The 17,571-nt window shown below is 50.3% G+C and overlaps 6 protein-coding genes across 6 annotated transcripts; 1 reads left to right on the top strand and 5 right to left on the bottom strand.

The window, feature by feature from the left end:
* Positions 1–120: 120 nt before the first annotated feature.
* On the bottom strand, positions 121–2,881 carry K444DRAFT_580891 (glycoside hydrolase family 89 protein). Its single transcript, XM_024877719.1, has 3 exons — positions 2,317–2,881; positions 2,119–2,267; positions 121–2,065 (listed from the first exon to the last, which is right to left on the bottom strand). Exons 1-3 carry the CDS (start codon positions 2,562–2,564, stop codon positions 195–197), a joined length of 2,268 nt encoding a protein of 755 aa, XP_024743031.1. The 5' UTR covers positions 2,565–2,881; the 3' UTR covers positions 121–194.
* Positions 2,882–4,538: 1,657 nt separating this feature from the next.
* Positions 4,539–7,685, bottom strand: K444DRAFT_580890 (glycoside hydrolase family 3 protein). The gene is made up of 6 exons (XM_024877718.1): positions 7,321–7,685; positions 6,665–7,271; positions 6,300–6,615; positions 5,529–6,248; positions 5,307–5,477; positions 4,539–5,259 (listed from the first exon to the last, which is right to left on the bottom strand). Exons 1-6 carry the CDS (start codon positions 7,391–7,393, stop codon positions 4,645–4,647), a joined length of 2,502 nt encoding a protein of 833 aa, XP_024743030.1. The 5' UTR covers positions 7,394–7,685; the 3' UTR covers positions 4,539–4,644.
* An 844-nt stretch (positions 7,686–8,529) lies between these two features.
* Positions 8,530–10,621, bottom strand: K444DRAFT_552703 (MFS multidrug transporter-like protein). Its single transcript, XM_024876593.1, has 2 exons — positions 10,167–10,621; positions 8,530–10,112 (listed from the first exon to the last, which is right to left on the bottom strand). Exons 1-2 carry the CDS (start codon positions 10,557–10,559, stop codon positions 8,781–8,783), a joined length of 1,725 nt encoding a protein of 574 aa, XP_024743029.1. The 5' UTR covers positions 10,560–10,621; the 3' UTR covers positions 8,530–8,780.
* Positions 10,622–11,206: 585 nt separating this feature from the next.
* Positions 11,207–12,400, bottom strand: K444DRAFT_624635 (terpenoid synthase; the record flags this gene model as incomplete). The annotated part of the gene is made up of 2 exons (XM_024882425.1): positions 11,207–11,594; positions 11,643–12,400. 2 exons carry the CDS (start codon positions 12,398–12,400, stop codon positions 11,207–11,209), a joined length of 1,146 nt encoding a protein of 381 aa, XP_024743028.1.
* An 883-nt stretch (positions 12,401–13,283) lies between these two features.
* Positions 13,284–14,227, top strand: K444DRAFT_650019 (cell division control 14, SIN component; the record flags this gene model as incomplete). Its single annotated transcript, XM_024885613.1, has 2 exons — positions 13,284–13,703; positions 13,757–14,227. 2 exons carry the CDS (start codon positions 13,284–13,286, stop codon positions 14,225–14,227), a joined length of 891 nt encoding a protein of 296 aa, XP_024743027.1.
* A 186-nt stretch (positions 14,228–14,413) lies between these two features.
* K444DRAFT_518128 (uncharacterized protein) lies at positions 14,414–15,571 on the bottom strand (the record flags this gene model as incomplete). The annotated part of the gene is made up of 2 exons (XM_024873837.1): positions 14,414–15,354; positions 15,412–15,571. The coding sequence occupies 2 exons, from the start codon at positions 15,569–15,571 to the stop codon at positions 14,414–14,416; spliced, it is 1,101 nt and encodes a 366-aa protein (XP_024743026.1).
* Between the last annotated feature and the right edge of the window lie 2,000 nt (positions 15,572–17,571).

The following is a 17,571-nucleotide window of genomic DNA, read 5'->3' as shown; positions in this document are numbered from 1 at the left end:
TACTCGTACGAGCTGGAGGACTGGGAAATACTGAAGATAAAATTTGTAGAAGTGAGAGCGGGAAGTCGAGGCTAGGTGCTGCCACCAATCAAGAAGGCGAAGAAAATCTGAGAGGAGGCTACCTTGGCAACATTGTTAGCCGTCATCTTGGTACATTTGCTCTCGATAGATGCAAGGTCATAATCCAATTAGCTCTACCGAAAGACATTGTCTGAGCTCCCCACCACACCCTCAAGAAGAATTTGTAATTTTCCTCCTGCCTGTTCAAGAACAGTCTGTTGCACCGTCCCATTCATCCCTTGCGTCTGCCACTTGAGCTCAAAAGCCAAAAATCGGCTATTCAATTCCGTGTAATTATACCTCGCGACTGGCACCTCAAGCAGATAACTGACAAACATCTGCCACCTAGGTACATAATATCCATTCAACAACCCGCCCCAGCTTTTGGATGCATAATCACTGATCTCTCCGCTAGGTCCCCATAGAGTGATCTGGTTCCGAGCATTATATTCATAGAAGCTCTGAAGCGTTGCATTCGTGCTTTCTGCTCGAGCGGCGGAGAGCCATGTAGAGAGGGAGAAAGCGGGGTTGGTGCTCAGGACCCTATCGAGAGTTGTGAGAAGAGAGGTCATATTCTTGCCCAATGTGGAGATGGTGGTGTTTGAAGTATTAGACGACGTGTATGCTGAGACGAGAGAGCGATACATCTGATCGAAGGAGTTGCTGAATACTTGTCGAGTGACATCAACCATGTCGTATTGATAAGCTGCATTGTTCCACAGCTCTGGATTTGTTTTTGAGGCGTTGAACATGAGGTTGAATGCTGTTACCAGGGTGTTGGGAGAGTATGTGATGGCTGTTGAGTGGTGCCCGGCACGGAACATTCCAGTGATATTTGGCGTCAGCTCGAAAATTGATTTTGTGACTGCTTGGACGCTGGAGTTGGTGTTATTGTAGACTGTCGTGCGCATCATTTCCCATGCTATATATAGCTCGCTGGGAACGGGGCCATTGCCGGCATACCGACGGGTCACCCAGTTTGAGAAGTATGTTGCAGTTTCGATAGGCGATGCGGACCATGCTTGGTCTAAGAGGAGGTCATACATAATCTCATTCCCTTCTTGACCTTCCATCGTCAAGCCAAATCCAACTAAAGAGCTCGAATTGGCAAGTGCCTCGATCGGATTGATGGTCACATTCATGATCTGTCCATACAGTCCAAGATTTCCACCAAAATTATGCAGCTGACACCAAAGCCAAGGTTTCCCGAAATAGGAATTCGTTCTCTGCCACTGAGGTGCGGTTTCAGAAAAGAGATCGATGACTATCATGTCTTTGTCGTCCTCGACGCCACCTAGATATGCTTCGATACGCTCATTCGTCCAGAAACTTGAGAGGGAGAAGAAGAGCCAGCCTTGCATCATCCAGATTGCATCTGGATCCACAGCTTTGAGACTCTGCCAGGTATTGTAGGATACATTCCTGAGGTAGTCCAGATCTATTGAGTATGGGTTGTTCTCATTGTACTGATCGAGGGTATAGATGTGAGTGATGTTTCCCAAAGCATCAGCCTGCTTGGTGATGAAACTCTTCTGAAGTGCTGCAAATGTTGGGTCAACGGGCTCTAGGAAAGTCACGTTTGTATACTCAGCCGGGAAGCCGCTCCAGTCAGATCCATTCACAATCGTAGCATTCGGTAAAACTCTTGAAATTGCTCGAGGAACAAAACCAGTGAAGCACGGAAGCACGGGTGTCATCCCGAGTTCGACCATTCGTTTTGTGATGTTTTTCTGCATCTCGAATTGATTGTCGATCCATTCCAAGGGTAGATCTCCTCCCCACGATCCTTGGATGTTCCCAAATCGGTTCCAAGATTGAAAGGCAGGTCCACTGAAATAAGAGAAAAGATCATCGTCGGTCATTCCAAGTTCTTGGAAGACTTCGACGAGGATCTTTTCTTGTCCAACCCAGGCGAGAGGCAAGTTCACGCCCCGGAGAGCTAGCCAGTCGAGCTCTAGTTCCCAGTCTTCCCATGTCCAAAATGCAGCGGTGTATGAAAAAGTTACTGTCAAGTGTAAGTCATCGATAAGAACAGGGAGAAACGACGTTCTGGCTCACCCGTATTGAAATGATACCTCCAGGGGACGATGCTGGATCCTGTGAGAGCAGCGTTCAAAGCTGGCAAAGTCGAGGGGCCGACTTCTAACTGGTTACCAATGTACCAGAAAATATCCACATGAACGACATCCGTGAGATATCGATGGAGACTGTCATTTGATTAATCCCGCCCAATTTCAAAGATGGAAGGAAACTCACCCGCTTGAAAGTGCGCTCAGCGAGTTTCCTTCAACTAGAATCTTCCCAGCCGTTGTCGAAGAGACAATATAATTGTCATTCGTGGGTTTCGTACTGTTTCCTGCCCAGTTTGTGAGAAGCCGGAATTCGAAGTCATCGACATGGTTCGGCAATCGTCTCTCCACTAGGTCAAGGATGCCTTGAGTTGACTGAGCAGCGAGGCCAAGAATGAGATAGGTTGCCCATATCCAGAAGCTTGACAGCAACATATTCAGTTGACCAAAGGTTTCCAGAGGCTGCACAGGGCCCAGAGTGATCTTGAGACCGTCGCGGATATTTGAATGGAGAAGTCCTTAGGCTTATGACGTGGGATTGAGGCATGCCTGACCCAATTGCATGCAACGTTGCTGTTGCAGTAAGAAAGCATACTTCCGAGTAGCTGCAGACTGGGTGTTGTTCTGTGGATCTCTGCTGCAGGTACTTAAAGAGCAGTTGCTGCCGTTTCTGGCCAGGATCAGCTTGGTTTGAGCAAACCATGAGACAGAACCTCGAATGCTATATTCAATCCTATCAGAGCTTGCATAGCTTTCGAGCTTGCCCACAGAGGGAAGATGTATTTGCCTTGGAAAGATATGAGTGGAGGATGGACGTCGAATTGGCTGCAAGTACGTCACCAACAGTGGGGTTGTTTCAGGTTTCTTCAACCCCTCATTCCATCACGTGGGATCCGCTGGCAAGGGAATACATTGAACACCCCCCCCAAGTCTTGTCCATGGACTCAAGAAGTTTGTGAAGTAATAGGAGTTCCTACATTCTAACAGTTTTAGAGCTATTCGCAATTTCAGAGCATGAGAGATCAACTATTCTCCACATAATCTTGGCGATCCTAGCATCCCATGATTAACAGAGACTCTAGAATACTGAAATTGAGAAGGCCAGCTATATTCCTTGGTGGTCTCGAAAGTATCATCTAATTGAGACATGGGCTGTCGCTTGCTTTGCCGAACATCAGGTACACTCAACTAGCCAAACCAAAGACCACAACACCAGCATAACGACCATCCAAGCACACAAGAACGCCAGTATGCCCCTTCCACACTACCATAAGTTCCAACCCCTTGCCACCCTTGCCAACCCTCCATGCTCCATGCTCCTTTGATACCCCTAACAGCACCAGAAGTAACACTTTTCCCGTCTTCAACTTGGGGCGGACCAGGACGACCCCAAGGAGTCTCCGGATTCGTCATTGGCGAAGAAGGTGACACAAACGATGAAGTGCCTGCAGCGCCCAAACTGGGCGACCCAGATATCTGCTTCCCTACACTGTTGGTAAAGGCATTCGGGATGCCGATTGTATTTCCTGCTAAGAGTAGTGGCAAACTACTCACCATCCACGTGCTGTTTTCATTAGATTCCCCTACCCTCAAGCCGATAATAAGGGGGGAAGAGAGAAAAGGAGTGGGAAAACTCACAGCATTGTGTCCTAGAACACCCAATATGCGTACTCGCCTTCCACACAATCTGCGTGAAATGTCCAGTGCTCTCTGAAAACCCAGGATTATCCCGGTCGTAGTTCACTCACTCGAGATCCCAGCTGTCTATCCTATCAGAGAGGGTGGGATAGCCACGGAAGACCCTCTCGCCGTAGGGGAGTTGCTTACCTCCTACATTCTATTTAGACAGTCAGCCAATCTCTCTCATTCTCATTCTCTTCTTTTGGGTCAGGGAGGAAACGCAGGACACTGCCTACTCCAAGACAGGCTTGAGGATGCGTGATTTGAGCTCCATGTGAGGTTTTTAGCGCCGTGCCCGGCGCAGTAGAAATTCTGGTTGTTTAGGGCTATTATTCGAAAGGCTACGTCGGATGTGTAGGCGGAGTCTGTGGAGTGTTGGCATATAATGAGAGAGAGGGTTGGATTGGGTTCGGAAAAGTTGGGATGCCGCAGATTGTGGCAAGGGAGATGAAGTGGAGGATGAGAGGTAATGGGACTTTTGATAGCTGCTTGAAGAGCATTCCGGTGCCGCAGTCCGAAGTTCACATGAAAAGGAGGATGAGCTGAGTAGATACATAAGAAGTAGAACTTTCCAAATGGGATCAGAGAGAACCGTGATTCAGAAAGTTTTGGTGAATTGCCTGTCATCTTGAATGGAGTGCAGCCACCTATGCTCTGGTACTCGTGAATGAATAAGATTTGGAGCTTGTCAACATCAGGAAAAGAGGCTTCAGTCAATCAAGGGGCTGTCCCGATACATGTGTGGAATCATCCCTCCATTTCTTGGCTGCCTAAGTCTGTCTCAAAATTATTCATCACCATTCATTCCCTCTGCTCACAGATTGTCATGCACATCTCACAACCCATTCCACCATACCGTCTTCTCAACCTCAAAGCTCCCCCTCACAACCGTAACCTCCTCACTACTGCCCCCAACAACCACCTCATACGTATCCTTCTCACTGACCCAGGCTTCTCGTATCTCATCCCAAAAGCTGGTTGCATACTTCGTTTCAATTTTCACCTCCACAAGCTTACTCTCCCCTTTCTCCAAGAATACTTTCTTGAAGCCCTTCAGTTCCTTCTTCGGTCTCCTGATACTTGGGCTCTTTTGACTTATGTAGACTTGCACGACTTCTGCACCTGCGAGCGATCCTGTGTTGCTGACTTTCACGGCGATTTTGAGATCTTTATCCGTCTTATCAACCTTTAGGTCGGAGAAAGAGAAAGTAGTGTATGAGAGTCCGTGGCCGAATGGGAAGAGGACTGGTAGGTCAAGCATTTCGTACCATCGGTATCCGACGTAGACGTCTTCACCGTAAAGTGCTCTCCCTCTTTCAGTCCTGTAGTTCAAGAATGCGGGGTTATCCTGGAGCCGTTTTGGGAAGGAGAGAGGGAGTTTAGCGGAGGGGTTGACGTTTCCGAACAGGATGTCAGCAATGGCGTTTCCTGTTTCGTTACCGCCGTACCACTGTTCAAAGTTAGATGGGGGGAGGATGGGAGGAGCAAGAGACTTACGGCATGCACTAAGGCTTTGACAGATGAGATCCAGGGCATTGCCATGGGTGTACCGGACTGCATTACTACGACTGTGGAGGGGTTTGCTATTGAGACGGCGGAGATCAGAGCATCCATGTGCCCCGGCAGGGACATGTCTTCTCTATCTGTGCCTTCGCCTTCCCAGTCGGCCTGTTTAAAGATTAGCAAATACGAAAAAGGTGGCCAAGGGAGATAGCGTACATTCAGACCAGCACAAATAATAACCTGATCAGCATCCTTCGCCAACTCCGCAGCATGCTTCACCTCCTTATCCGCATCAATGACTTTCGCACCACCAATCCTTGCCGCACCACCACCAAACAGCACATTGCTCCCCTGATCCAATTTACAAGCCGGAGCACTCGCAAACTCAACCTTGATATGATACTTTTGCCCCTTCTTCACAGACAGAATACCCTTCTCTTCCACCGTCCCACAATGGAAAAACAACGTTCCTTTCGTCTGCTTCGTTTCATTATCAATGACCAACTTGCCATCGACGTAAAGCTTTGCTGTACCATAGACGCCAAGTCCTAACTCAAAGTCGGAATCCTCTTCTGCAGTGAAATACCCGTCAATGTCGGCGTACCAGAGAGCACTTTTGACTTTCGGGTTGTTGTAGTCCATGAGGAGGAATTCAGTCTTGTCGAGGATGATTTCGTCGCAGAGCTCGCGGTCTTTGACTGATGGTGGGTCGTTGTAGACTCTGAATGTCACGCCTGGCTGCCCTTTATCGGTTTTGAGGACTGTTCCGAGGAGGGGAAGTTCCTTGTGGGCGTAAGAACCGACAGTGTATGACGGTGGGGTAGTGAGTTGGGCGCTGATACCGTCAAAGGGGGTGACTGCGTAATAGGCTGCGAGAGAAGCGGATCCGCCTCCGTGGTAGGTTGCAATCTTTGCATTCGGGCCAAGGATCAAGGTCTAGGCAGTGAGTCAATTGATGAAGCGTAGGATATGAGTTGCAGGAATTACCTTCTTGTCTTTCTTCAGGGGTAGGATATTGTCTTCATTCTTCATCAGAACAATCGATTCTCCTCCAATCTTCCTCAGTAAGGCAGCCGTCTCTGGCGTATCAGCAGTTTTCTCCTCAGCATGCTCCGGGATATTCGCAGCAGCGCAGCGGTTGACAAGGTTGAGAACATTGCGAACTCGCTCATCGAGAACGTGTTGTGGCACTTTATTGACTCCAACGGCCTGGGTCAGCATTTCGCCTCTCCATTTCGTAGCACCTGGCATCTCCAAATCAAGGCCAGCATTTGCCGCGCCAGTTGTCGAATACGTCCCCCACCTGCAATCATCAATCTCAATATTCCATATCCGGAACCCGAAGAACTCACCAATCACTCATAACGCAACCCTTCCACCCCCACTCCCCCCTCAACATATCCTTTAGAATCTTCGGGTTCTCACTTACGTGTAATCCATTAACCTTATTATAAGCCGTCATAAAGCACCCTGGCTGACTCTCCTTAACCACGAGCTGGAAAGGCAACGCATAAATTTCTCTCAACGCCCTCTCAGTAACAATAGCATCGGTCCCATTCCTCTCATGCTCCATATCGTTACAAACGAAATGCTTGATTGTCGCCACAACTCCCGTCTCCTGGATCCCATTGACGAGTGCAGCAGCTCCGAGACCAGCAAGCACGGGATCTTCACTCAGACTTTCAAACCCTCGTCCACCGAGGGGTGAGCGCTGCATGTTGATGGTAGGGCCAAGAATCACGTGCGAGCCTTTGGCTTTGCTTTCGTGGCCCATGGCGACGCCGGCTTTGTGCAGCAGCTCGGTGTCCCATGTTGCTCCCAAGGCGGTACCGCATGGGAAACAGGCTGCTTTGATGCCGTTAAAGAATTTGGTACCTCGGACGCCGTTTGGGCCGTCAGACACGCGGATTGCTGGGACGCCGTGTTGGGGGAGGGCTACGGTGTGCCACCAGTCGGAGCCTAGGGGTTTTCAGTGAGAGTGAGGTATGAGGAGGGGAGGAGAGCCAACCTGCGAGGAGGGATGTCTTCTCAACGTTGTTGAGTCTGGAGAGGACATCTTCGACGTCTATGGCTGCGGTCATGCTGTCTAGAATTCGCACGAATAAAACAGCAATGCTTCTGAAGAGGAACGAGAGTGTTTGAGACACTTAGATGACGAGGAGAGAAGGAGGTATGAGGAGAAAGAGAGAGATGGTTCAAGTATGCGGGACGTTGGGTTGAGGAAGGAGCTACCCCCACCTTGATACGTGCGAAACATTGAACTGCCTCTGGACGGAAGCCGTTCCAGTTGGCTGGAATGACAAAACATGGCTGCGGATGGGCAAATCGTGTTGACAATTGGTGCGAATGAGACCTCACCGGGTGATGTTCGGCAGGCAGAGGCGTTCCTTTTGATAGACAGCTCCTCCATGCCCGAAACCCCATCTAACCTGCCCCAAGTTTGAGAGATTGACCCACTCGAGGCAAGAAGCCTTCGGGTGTTCAAGATAAGACATTCCAGATCGACATGTCGTCGTCCACGGAACGGGTGAACCTCGGGTTGCCAAGCGGAAGACAGGCCCTTCCGGCCGGCGAACAATGCGGGGAGATGTGGGGAGCAACGGTGAAGTGTGGATGCCGATACTCCCCGCCTACGGAAGGCCGTAAAGATCTTCGGGTTTCAAGGAGGTTTTGTGGAGCGGGAACGGGTGGCGATTATCGTTCGGGTCAATGTCGGCTAAACCTCGACTGGATTATCATCAAGGCCTGGATTTCTCCCTTCTGCCTCCCAAAAACCGAAAAGTTCTTGGGAAACACACTCCCCCATCCTCAACGCAAGTGCCTTTTTACAAATACAACACCACGCAAGAGAGGCCCCCCTCCCTGCGCCCTCTTTTCTCTTCTATTCGCTGCTCTTTTTCCTTCTCCTTTCCTTCGTCGGCATCTCCAGGTCATGCCCTTCATAAGTCATGAGGATCCCAAGTTCTGCATGGACGTCGAAAAGATATCTATCTTTCGTGCTCTTCGATTTCGAATAATCGTGGTTATCTTCGCGTGAAAAGTTATTTTCGACGATGCCAGGCTCTGACCTTTTGATATCTTTTGGAGGTAAAAAAATACTGTCTCGGGAAGCGACTTCTCATATGACGACAATCTCTGAAAGTTCAACGTCCTTGAACCACTCAAATGTTATGAACCGAGCCACTCTGACGGATTTGTACGCGTTATCTCCATTCTTCGAGGCTGATAATATGAGACCATGATACCGGATCGTGGTCTTCATAGATATTTTTTATTGGAAATTCTGCAAACACAATAAGTCCTAGGGGCCAACCAACCTTTTTGTCCGTTTGACAACTTTATTTTCTTTTCGAGGGCTTCCCAGCTTCTTTGCAGATGCAAATTAGAAACGCCCATAAAAACACGACTCCTGCTCCTCGGGTATCAAAATCTCAAATATTCTCCACATGAACCATAGAAGACCCCTCTCTAAACACCCTCAGCACCTGCCCCTTGTTCTCTCTTTTCCTTCTCCCTCTCCTCGTTCTCCCCCAACTTCCGCTCCTCCTGCTCCGCCCTCTCCCTCCTCCACCCAGGACCCCATCTAACAACAACCCAAAGCATCGGACTCAAAAGCACATAAACGCCTCCAATTAACGTATAACTCCACCCCAACCCCAACTTATCCGTCATCGGGAGAATCAACGCCGTAGCCCCAGCCCCAAGCAAACACCGAATCAAATTAAACGCCGCCGTCGCTGTGCCCGCCAGACCGGGATTAATATCAACGATCAGAATACTAATACACTGCGTACTCGCAACGAGCGCAAAACCCTGAACGAAAAGCATGATAATCGGCCCCGCAACTGAAACACGGTAGTGTAAGATCCAGCCATAGATCACCGTGCTAATCGTAGCCAGCAACAACATCGGAGCCGCGACTTGGAGACGAGCTTTCTCGATCGGGAAATGAGAGAGGTCTTGCTGTTTGCGTTTCTGGACCGGCATCCCGATCTTCCTGGCTTCGCGCGCGAATGACCAGTCCACGAGCTTTCCCTGAGCAAATGCCGCGACGATAGAACCGCCTGAGATGGGGAGATACATGAGCCCTACTTTGAGGTCGTTGAAGCTGTAAATCTCTTTGAGTTGCGAGGGCATGCCGGACATGATTGCGTAGAAACCTGCGTAGACTATGCCAGCGAAGAAGAGGATGAAGAAGCCTTCTTTCTCTGATGCTACGACGAGGGTGTCGAGCGGATTCGGAAAGCGAAGTGGGCCGCGTTTCTTGGCGAGGGCGTCGCGCTCTGCGTAATCTGGGGGACCGAGACCTTCTTTGAGTCGTTGACGCTCTTTGAGGTGGTTTGTGAAGGAGCGGTTCCATTTTGGAGGTGGGACGGAGCCGTCGCCGACGATGAGGCGGCAGGTTTCAGGCATGAAGAGGAGCATGGGGATGAAGAAGACGCCGGCGAGGATGGCGAGGAACCAGAAGATCCATTTCCAGCCGGCGTATTGGGAGATGATGCCACCTAGGATGGGGCCAAGTGATGGGGCGAGGATCGTGGCGAGAGATGTAATGCCAATGTAGATTCCTCTTTCCGCAGATGTTGCAACATCGGCAACGATAGCATTGGCTATAGCTACAGTGCCGGAAGAACCAGCTGATTGCACCATACGCAGAATAAGGAGGGCGACGTAGTTATTCTGGAGAGCAAGAGCGATATCCGCAGCAATGTATACGACGAAACAGACGATATAAGCTGGACGTCGACCTGCAGTATCTGAAAGGTTCCCAATGAATGCTGGAGCAATGGCTTGTAGTATCTAATCGAGTAAACAAGTTAGAAGGGAAAGGGGTGAGGCCAAGTGCAAACGAACCATGTAAGTAGTCATCGTTAAGTTGATCTTGCTGTTGCTGACATGGAGATCTTGGGCTATGCTAGTCAAGGCTGGGAAGTATATCTGCGTTGTGAATGGAGAGAAGAAGGCGCCCATGGTCGCAACGAAGACTATGAATTTCTTTTCCATTGGTCCAAAGATGGAGTAATCCTTTCCAAGAGACTCTGCTCCTGGAGATTTTGTTGCTGCGATCTCGTGAGTTGTTGGCTCGGCTTTCTCAGGCTCGATTGTGTCTGCTTGTTGACTTTCCCCATTGGAATTACTGCCGCCCTGGACTTCTTCTTGATGTTGGCTTTCATCCTTTTTGATAGCCTCATCATGAGGCTTGTTGGCTGCCGCTGCTGTAGCGCTGTTTGCTATCGAGTCTTCCATGACCTCCAAGTGTATGAAGAAGAGGTGAGATAATAATTTAATTGAATGACATTGCAGCGAAAGATAAAAAAAAAAGAGGTAGAAGATATGAAGATATAACGCTCTCAAGCAAAAAGGCAAAAGTGGTGTCGGTGAAGTTATGTTGCGATCAACCCTTGTTAAGTCCACAATCTCCGCAGGCCGATTCGGCAGCGACCCCAATAGGCCAGCCGCTGGGAGCGCTCACGCGCCGGTCCACCAGGGAATTCGGCACCAGAAACATAGGCAACCCTGGGTGGGAGGTGCCTCGAATTTTGTTCGAGGCACATAATTTCAAGATCACCTGATTGGCGATCCCAAACATAGAACAACAGCACTTTGTTGTTATGATGCCCCTCTTTTGGCGAGCTCCTGTTCGCCACGTCGTACAAGGTCCCCCTTTATAGGCGAGGATTGACCGAGAAAGTCAGCACTTGCTGTTTGGACCTCGGCTTGAATCACGTATGAGCGAACTTTCCCTCCAAAGTAAACACACAGGATCATGATTCGTAATTCGTAAGGTATGCCCCCGGATCAATTAAGATTAACCAGCAACCCAAGATAGCAAAACGCCCGCCAAGCGTCAAATACCCGCACTGTATTCCTAGGTATCTCCAATCATCAAGCCACTATACGGCCAACTTATCCAAAATCTTCAGTACCCCCTTCCCCTTCTTCTGCGCATCACCATCATCTAATTCCTCCACCAACGACCTCGCTCGCTCCGTCAGTGTCGCCAAGACTTTCCTGCAGTATTCAAAGCTGCCCGTCCCTTCCATATACGTCACAGCATACCGTTTAACTTGCTCATCTTCTGGCTTTTGCTTGAGAATGTTGATGAGTTGCATGTTTTCCGGTTTCGCGCGGATGCTGTGGATGATAGGGAACGAGAATTTGCCTTCTGTGAGATCTTCGCAAAGCCCTTTGTTGTGCGAGTATTCGGGGGAGGAGAGGTTTTGGTAGTCGTCGCGGATCTGGAAGATTATGCCCATGACGTTGACGAGTGGGACGCAGTCTCTGTTGGGCTGTTAGTGAAATTTTGACAGTGGTCGTGGGAAGACTTACTTTAGATTCTTGCTCTCAGCTTGCATGAGCTTGATTGCCAATCTGAACAATCCTCCCGTCTTGTTCCCCACCATCTCCAGATAATCGTCCTCAGTCGGGCACGTCAGGGTATCTCTCCAGAACAAGTCCATCCCTTGGCCCCGGTGCAGATTCAATAACTCCTCTGTATAGATATTGATCGCCTTCGGATTCTTCAGCTTCCCAAGCTCTTGTAAAGCGATGAAGTAGACATAATTCGCCGAATTGATCGTCTGCGCGGTGCCGAAAATGCTATGAGCAACAGGCAAACCTCTCCTCAACAACGACGAATCCTCAACATCGTCAACGAGCAAGGAAGCTGTGTGCAGCATCCCAACAACCTTCGTAATAACATCCAGACTCTCCGCCGGAACCTCCAACCACTCATTAAACGCCGCAATAAACTGCGTCCTAATATCCTTCCCCGGCTGCGCAAACAGATATTCATACGGCCCTACCAGAATCTTCTCCTTCTCCGGAGACCAGTTCCCCTTGCCATGAAATGCCATGTCGTTTTTGTGGTACCTTGACGAGTCTGTAGGAGCTATGGGCTGGATGGTGGGATTCGAGGAGAGCGGGATGGAGGGTTTCCTCTGGCTTATCCAGTCGCCTTCCGGCACCGGATGCAGGACAGAAGCAGTTGGCTTCGATATGATGTGGTTTAGTCCGTTCTGGTTCGTGGAGGATGTACGTGGAGGGATGGCGTTGGGAGAGCGGAGCTGGGAGTTTTCGGACGCCATCGCGGATGCGCCTGAGTGAGAGATATTGCTTTGGTATATTCGAAGCTATTGCGGTTCTCCGCTTTCGAGGTGATGCTGAGCTCCTCGATTGGGTTGTTGGCTGGAGGATCAAGAGGACGCGCAAGGCTGATCGTTGCTGGCGGGTCGAGATCAGGCTTCCGTTTGTCAATTGCGATCTTCGGATGGAATGCACACTGCAGATGTGGAGAAGTGTACACGACTTGTGCATGCTACTCTGTTGACAGAAGGCAGCTCCGCAATATGCGTTGTCCCCCCCTCATTCCTACCAACGTCACTGGTCCCTTGGTCCCGGGACGGAGCCTATTCGTTTGTCTGCAGAGGCGCCGGCGCAGCCTGTAAGTCCAACCCAATTCACATGCTGCCGCCGTCCATCGCTGCAGCTGACCAGTGCTGATCGTTCGGCTTCCAGCGTTGCATGAACAAATACCGAAGCCTCTTAAGCAGCTGTATCGGTTCTGGAGCTGCAATAGAAGTTTCACAATTCCCTCCCGTAACGCAACAACCGCAGCCTTGAGACGTCATGCATTTCTCGTGTTCCAATGATAAGACGCTATTCCGAAAACGCCGAATTCTGCCCGATTGCAGCTGCGCCCGCCTTTCTATCAGGCTCCTCGGCTCAGGCCTGGTTGCCCCGTGAACGGCTATGAAGGGCACAAACTTAATTGAAGCTCAGGAGAGACACCCTAAGACCCAAGCTCCGGCTCCAAACAAACACACACACACTCCCTTCTCTTCACTTCAAATCTCTGTATTAACACATCCTCGGCGTCCTTGCATTTCAGCGCATCATCAAATTATTCCCCAGCGAATACTCTTTTCCTTCAAATACCCAAACCCCGTAAACAATCGCAAATCCGCAAACATGGAAGCACTCCTCTCCCTCTCCTTCGACAACCTCTCTTCCTACGACCAAGCCAAGATCCGCAAGGGCTTGCGACAGGTCGAGGGCCTGCTCGCGCAAATCTGCTTGAGCTCGAGTAACTCGCCCAAGACCGCCGCAGAGAAGCGACGATCGGTCATCGACCCGGGGAAGGAACCGCCGCCGCGCAAAGCGCTGAGCGAACTCAGCGGCGACCCGGCATTCAGAGAGTTCTTCAAATTACAAGATGGATTCGAGTGGAACGTGGCGATGCGCTTGGTCAATTGCTTGGATCGGTTGCTGGGCAAGACAAACGATGGGCAGAATGATCTGTTGATTATCCAGACACTGGATCTGATTCAGGGGAGTTTGCTGCTGCATCCGCCTTCTAGGAGCTTGTTCTCGAGAGAACTATATATGAATGTTTGTATCCTTACACATTGCCGTTTATGTTACTAACTTGATGTGTTATTCAGCATCTACTTGACCTCCTCGAACCAGTCAACTGCCCTGCCATCCAATCCGCCACCATCATAACCCTCGTATGCGCCCTCATCGACACCCCGCAAAACACGCGTACGTTCGAGAACCTCGATGGCCTTTTGACAATAACCTGCCTCTTCAAATCCCGCGAAACAAGCAGAGAAGTGAAGCTTAAGCTCGTCGAGTTCCTGTACTTCTACCTCATGCCCGAAACGCCCTCGATCCCCACTGCAAACAGCACCGTTTCTGTCCCCGCAATGCTGCAACGCAGTCCGAGTAAACTCGCAGGAGCATTCAACAACCGTACAGATAATGGTGCTGGTAGAAAGCGTGCCGATAGCGAGAGCGACGCCACGAGAACCACAGAGGAAAAGCAGAACCTGTTGGCGCGATACTTGAACAATGTGAATGATTTGGTGGAGGATCTGAAGGAGAGCACACCGTTTGGAGGCGTCCTGTCTTGAATATTTCCTTGTGTTAGTCGCATTGATGGTGTTGGGTGGCTGCGCGGGCGTTGGCTGCATTGCATAAAGGATCTGGGAAACATTTGTTCGAGTAATTCATCGTAGAATGTTGGGAGGCCGTCTCTTGTAATACCGCCTCCAAAAGCTTCATTGGAGACATACTGTCAGATAGATGAGAATAGGTCCTCAGGGCAGCTCGACGGGATGTTCTGTCAACCCTGGGGATTTCAAATATTCGAAATTGCCGGGTGATGTTGCGTTTGAATGACCTCTGGAATCGATCTCGACCGGGACTTGGATATCTCCTGGGCTTTGAGGGCTTAGTGGGACTCCTCTTCCACTTCCTGGGCTCGTTACTGCTGAGGTAGGGTCTGAGGTGAAAGGCCCTGCTACTGCTGCTGGTCCAAAGTAATCCGCGGCCTGAGTCGGTGCCTTTGGCGCTGCAGAGCCAGACGCTTGTGACATGGCTGGACGTGGTTCTGGGTCAGAGTCTGATTTCTGGCTCAGCCTTGCCTGCCTTCGATGAAGCACACAGAACCAAAAAAAGAGCCCAATGGCCATGCAAGCAGTAACCCCAAGTCCGGCTCCTATCCCCGCCTTTGCGCCAGTTGACAGACCCGAACTTTGTGGCACCGAGGTTTCGTGAATTCCATTGGTCCCCGTTCTAACTGCAGTCCCAGTACCAGCAGCGCAATAGTTGGTATTGCTCAATACCGTACAAGTCAATGTATTGTCACAGCATCCTCCGCCTAGGGAAGTCGGGCACGAAATCTGGTTTGTTGTACACCCGCTGGGGACCTCGGATACAATGGCGCTTGTAGTCGACGTCGTTAGAGGAACGCAAGTACTGCTGCCACATTGAGAATCGAATGAGCAACATCCTCCCCCATATGTCGCAGCGCATTTATAGGCACTGGTAGTCGGACAACTTCTGGCGCAGCAAGAGCCGGTTGCTTGAGCCGTCCCGGCGGTGAAGGTTGCGGTGCCCGGGCAGAAGTAATGGAGGGAGTCGCATGGGGTGTCTTTGCTGCAGTCCGAACCGATTGAGCAGCAGGATGGTACATTATCGATGCCAATGATACAGTATGCTGTGTTGTCACAGCAGACGGAAGCACCGACGTCCAAACCTGGCGCCCGTCAGTAGATATCGACAGATAGAAGTGGGAGAGAGAGAAAGTATTTACATGGATGCTGATTTGTACCACATCCACCAACACCAATGATCTGCCGTTCCAAAAGCTGCGCTCCTCCAAGATAGTACCGTGGACTGAGTCCGGCCGGAACTTCCATGGCTCCATATTGCGCAGTCACCGCTGCGACCAGCCAGACGGCTAGCGACAGCATGTGAATTGAAGACATCTCGAAATGTCGGATTTGGTGGGGTATCGATGCTGTGAAGATTGTCCGGACATCCACAACACCACTCTTCATAAATCTAAAACATTATTGATGAGAAGAAGAAACAAACTCGTTAAAAAGCTGAACATAGCGTCCACACCGCGCATGATCTGTTCGCACGGCAGGAGACAATTGCGATGTGCACTGTGGCTTGAGGGGCCACGTCGTTTAGATACCTTTCGGCCCACGATAAGCTGCGGGCGCTGCAGCCACAGCTCGAATGAGTTGTGGTTGGCGAGAGTGGTGCCGCTATGCATATATGTCTCGTCAGCTCTGGTGGTCTCAGACGGCCTGGCCTGCGAATCATTGAAGAGGCTGAAGTCTGCCTGTGCCAGCTGCATGATGTCGGATTCGGAGGTGACGGAGGAGACCCCCCACAGACCCTGGTTTGGTCGACCGGTGATCCTTGTGTTGCAGCTTGCTCGTTGACCTTCCCTTCTCACTTGAGATCTTGAGACGAGGGTGCTACTCGGGGCTCTGAGAATTTCAAATAATGAGAAAGGCAGGTCAGCATGGAAATATTTGACAAGTGAAAGGAAAATCATAGGATCGTCAGGGGTGTTAGAGGCCGGAGAAACTTGTTTCGCAGGCGGTCAGCTTGCTGCACCAGCTTAGATAAGCTCGGTGGTAGGCACCGTGCCTCCTTCTCAAGCTTGAGCTCCTCGCCTCTTTTCATCCGAATTTTATTTCTTGCTGGCACACTTCTGGTATCAACTTATTGCGTATCGCAAACTCGTTCCGATGGAGTCATCTCGAGCTGAAAATGTATCGCTACCCCATCTTAAGAGAACCCGGCCATCGTCCCGGTCTCCGAATCTCTCCTCTCGACGATCGAATTCCAGGACAAAGTCTCGACTGCAGCGTCCTGCAAGTCATGTTAGGTAGTATTCGACCTGAAAAGCCGAAGTGCTGGACTATTTTTGTTCACCCCTCATTTCTTTTTGTGTCAGCTTCCATCGGCGCCTAGCTTCAGTAGGTTCCTACTACTGCAGCCCTGCTGCTCGACACCAGGCAGAGTCGCCAAATTATCCAGTCTCCGCAGCGCGGAGTTACGAGTAGGGTGGGGTGGATTTCTCAGACTCTCGCCCCCAAAGCTCAATCCATAGATAAGCCTCGGGTTGCCTCAGAGACAAACTTTCTTCTCATTTATCCATTTCTGCGCCAGACTTGCCCTGCATCCAACACTTCTCAGCGCTCAAGACCTCAGCTCAAGACTACGTAACCTTTGCGGTTGTGCGCTCAACCACAAGAGCGTAGGATGCTGGTTTGAGGCCGATTTAAGATTCCTTTGTCAGCTTAAGAAATTGAAGGGGGAGACAACTTGCCTATGATCTGATCTTCGGCCCTGAAGCAAACAATGTAACACACCAAGCCTGCATGCTCTCCTTTGAAGACTCCTTGAAGAGCTCGATCCGGAACAATTGGGGTATACGGAAAGAGGTAGGGCTATTTGGCATGTAGCGATGGACCTCCAGGGCTCTTTGCACGATGCATCTTAGCCAATACCTCTTCCCAATCCCCCCCATTCCGGACGGTGCTCTTGTCAATGTTCTCTAGCTGCTATGGTATGTCGCTGACTGTTTTTCTAACAGGTGTCGCACTGTACGGCATGTCAAGTCCTGCCCCGGTTGTCAAAGGCATGGACATCCTGTCTCGGAAGTATTCCAACCCTGTGTGTTTAGAGCGAGGAACTGGAGAGGATGTCCTGGGATTATGATTCAAATTGTGCCGGTTCGCGGACGGCACTTGTGCCCAACGTGTGTGAGTTTGAGATGGAGGCAACAGGCTCTCTTAGCCTCGAGGTCGAGATCAAGGAGTATTCATCATCAAGGGAGATTGTATTAGATAGCTTGGAAACTGGGTCGAGGCGGTTCTTGTTTTCGGCGTTTGCGCTGCGTATGGAGGTTAATATCTCTACTCGGTCGAATTAATTGGTCGCTGTACGT

The sequence above is a fragment of the Hyaloscypha bicolor genome (assembly GCF_002865645.1).
Source record: "Hyaloscypha bicolor E unplaced genomic scaffold K444scaffold_15, whole genome shotgun sequence".
NCBI lineage: Eukaryota > Fungi > Ascomycota > Leotiomycetes > Helotiales > Hyaloscyphaceae > Hyaloscypha > Hyaloscypha bicolor.
This window is presented reverse-complemented; position numbering and strand designations above follow the sequence as displayed.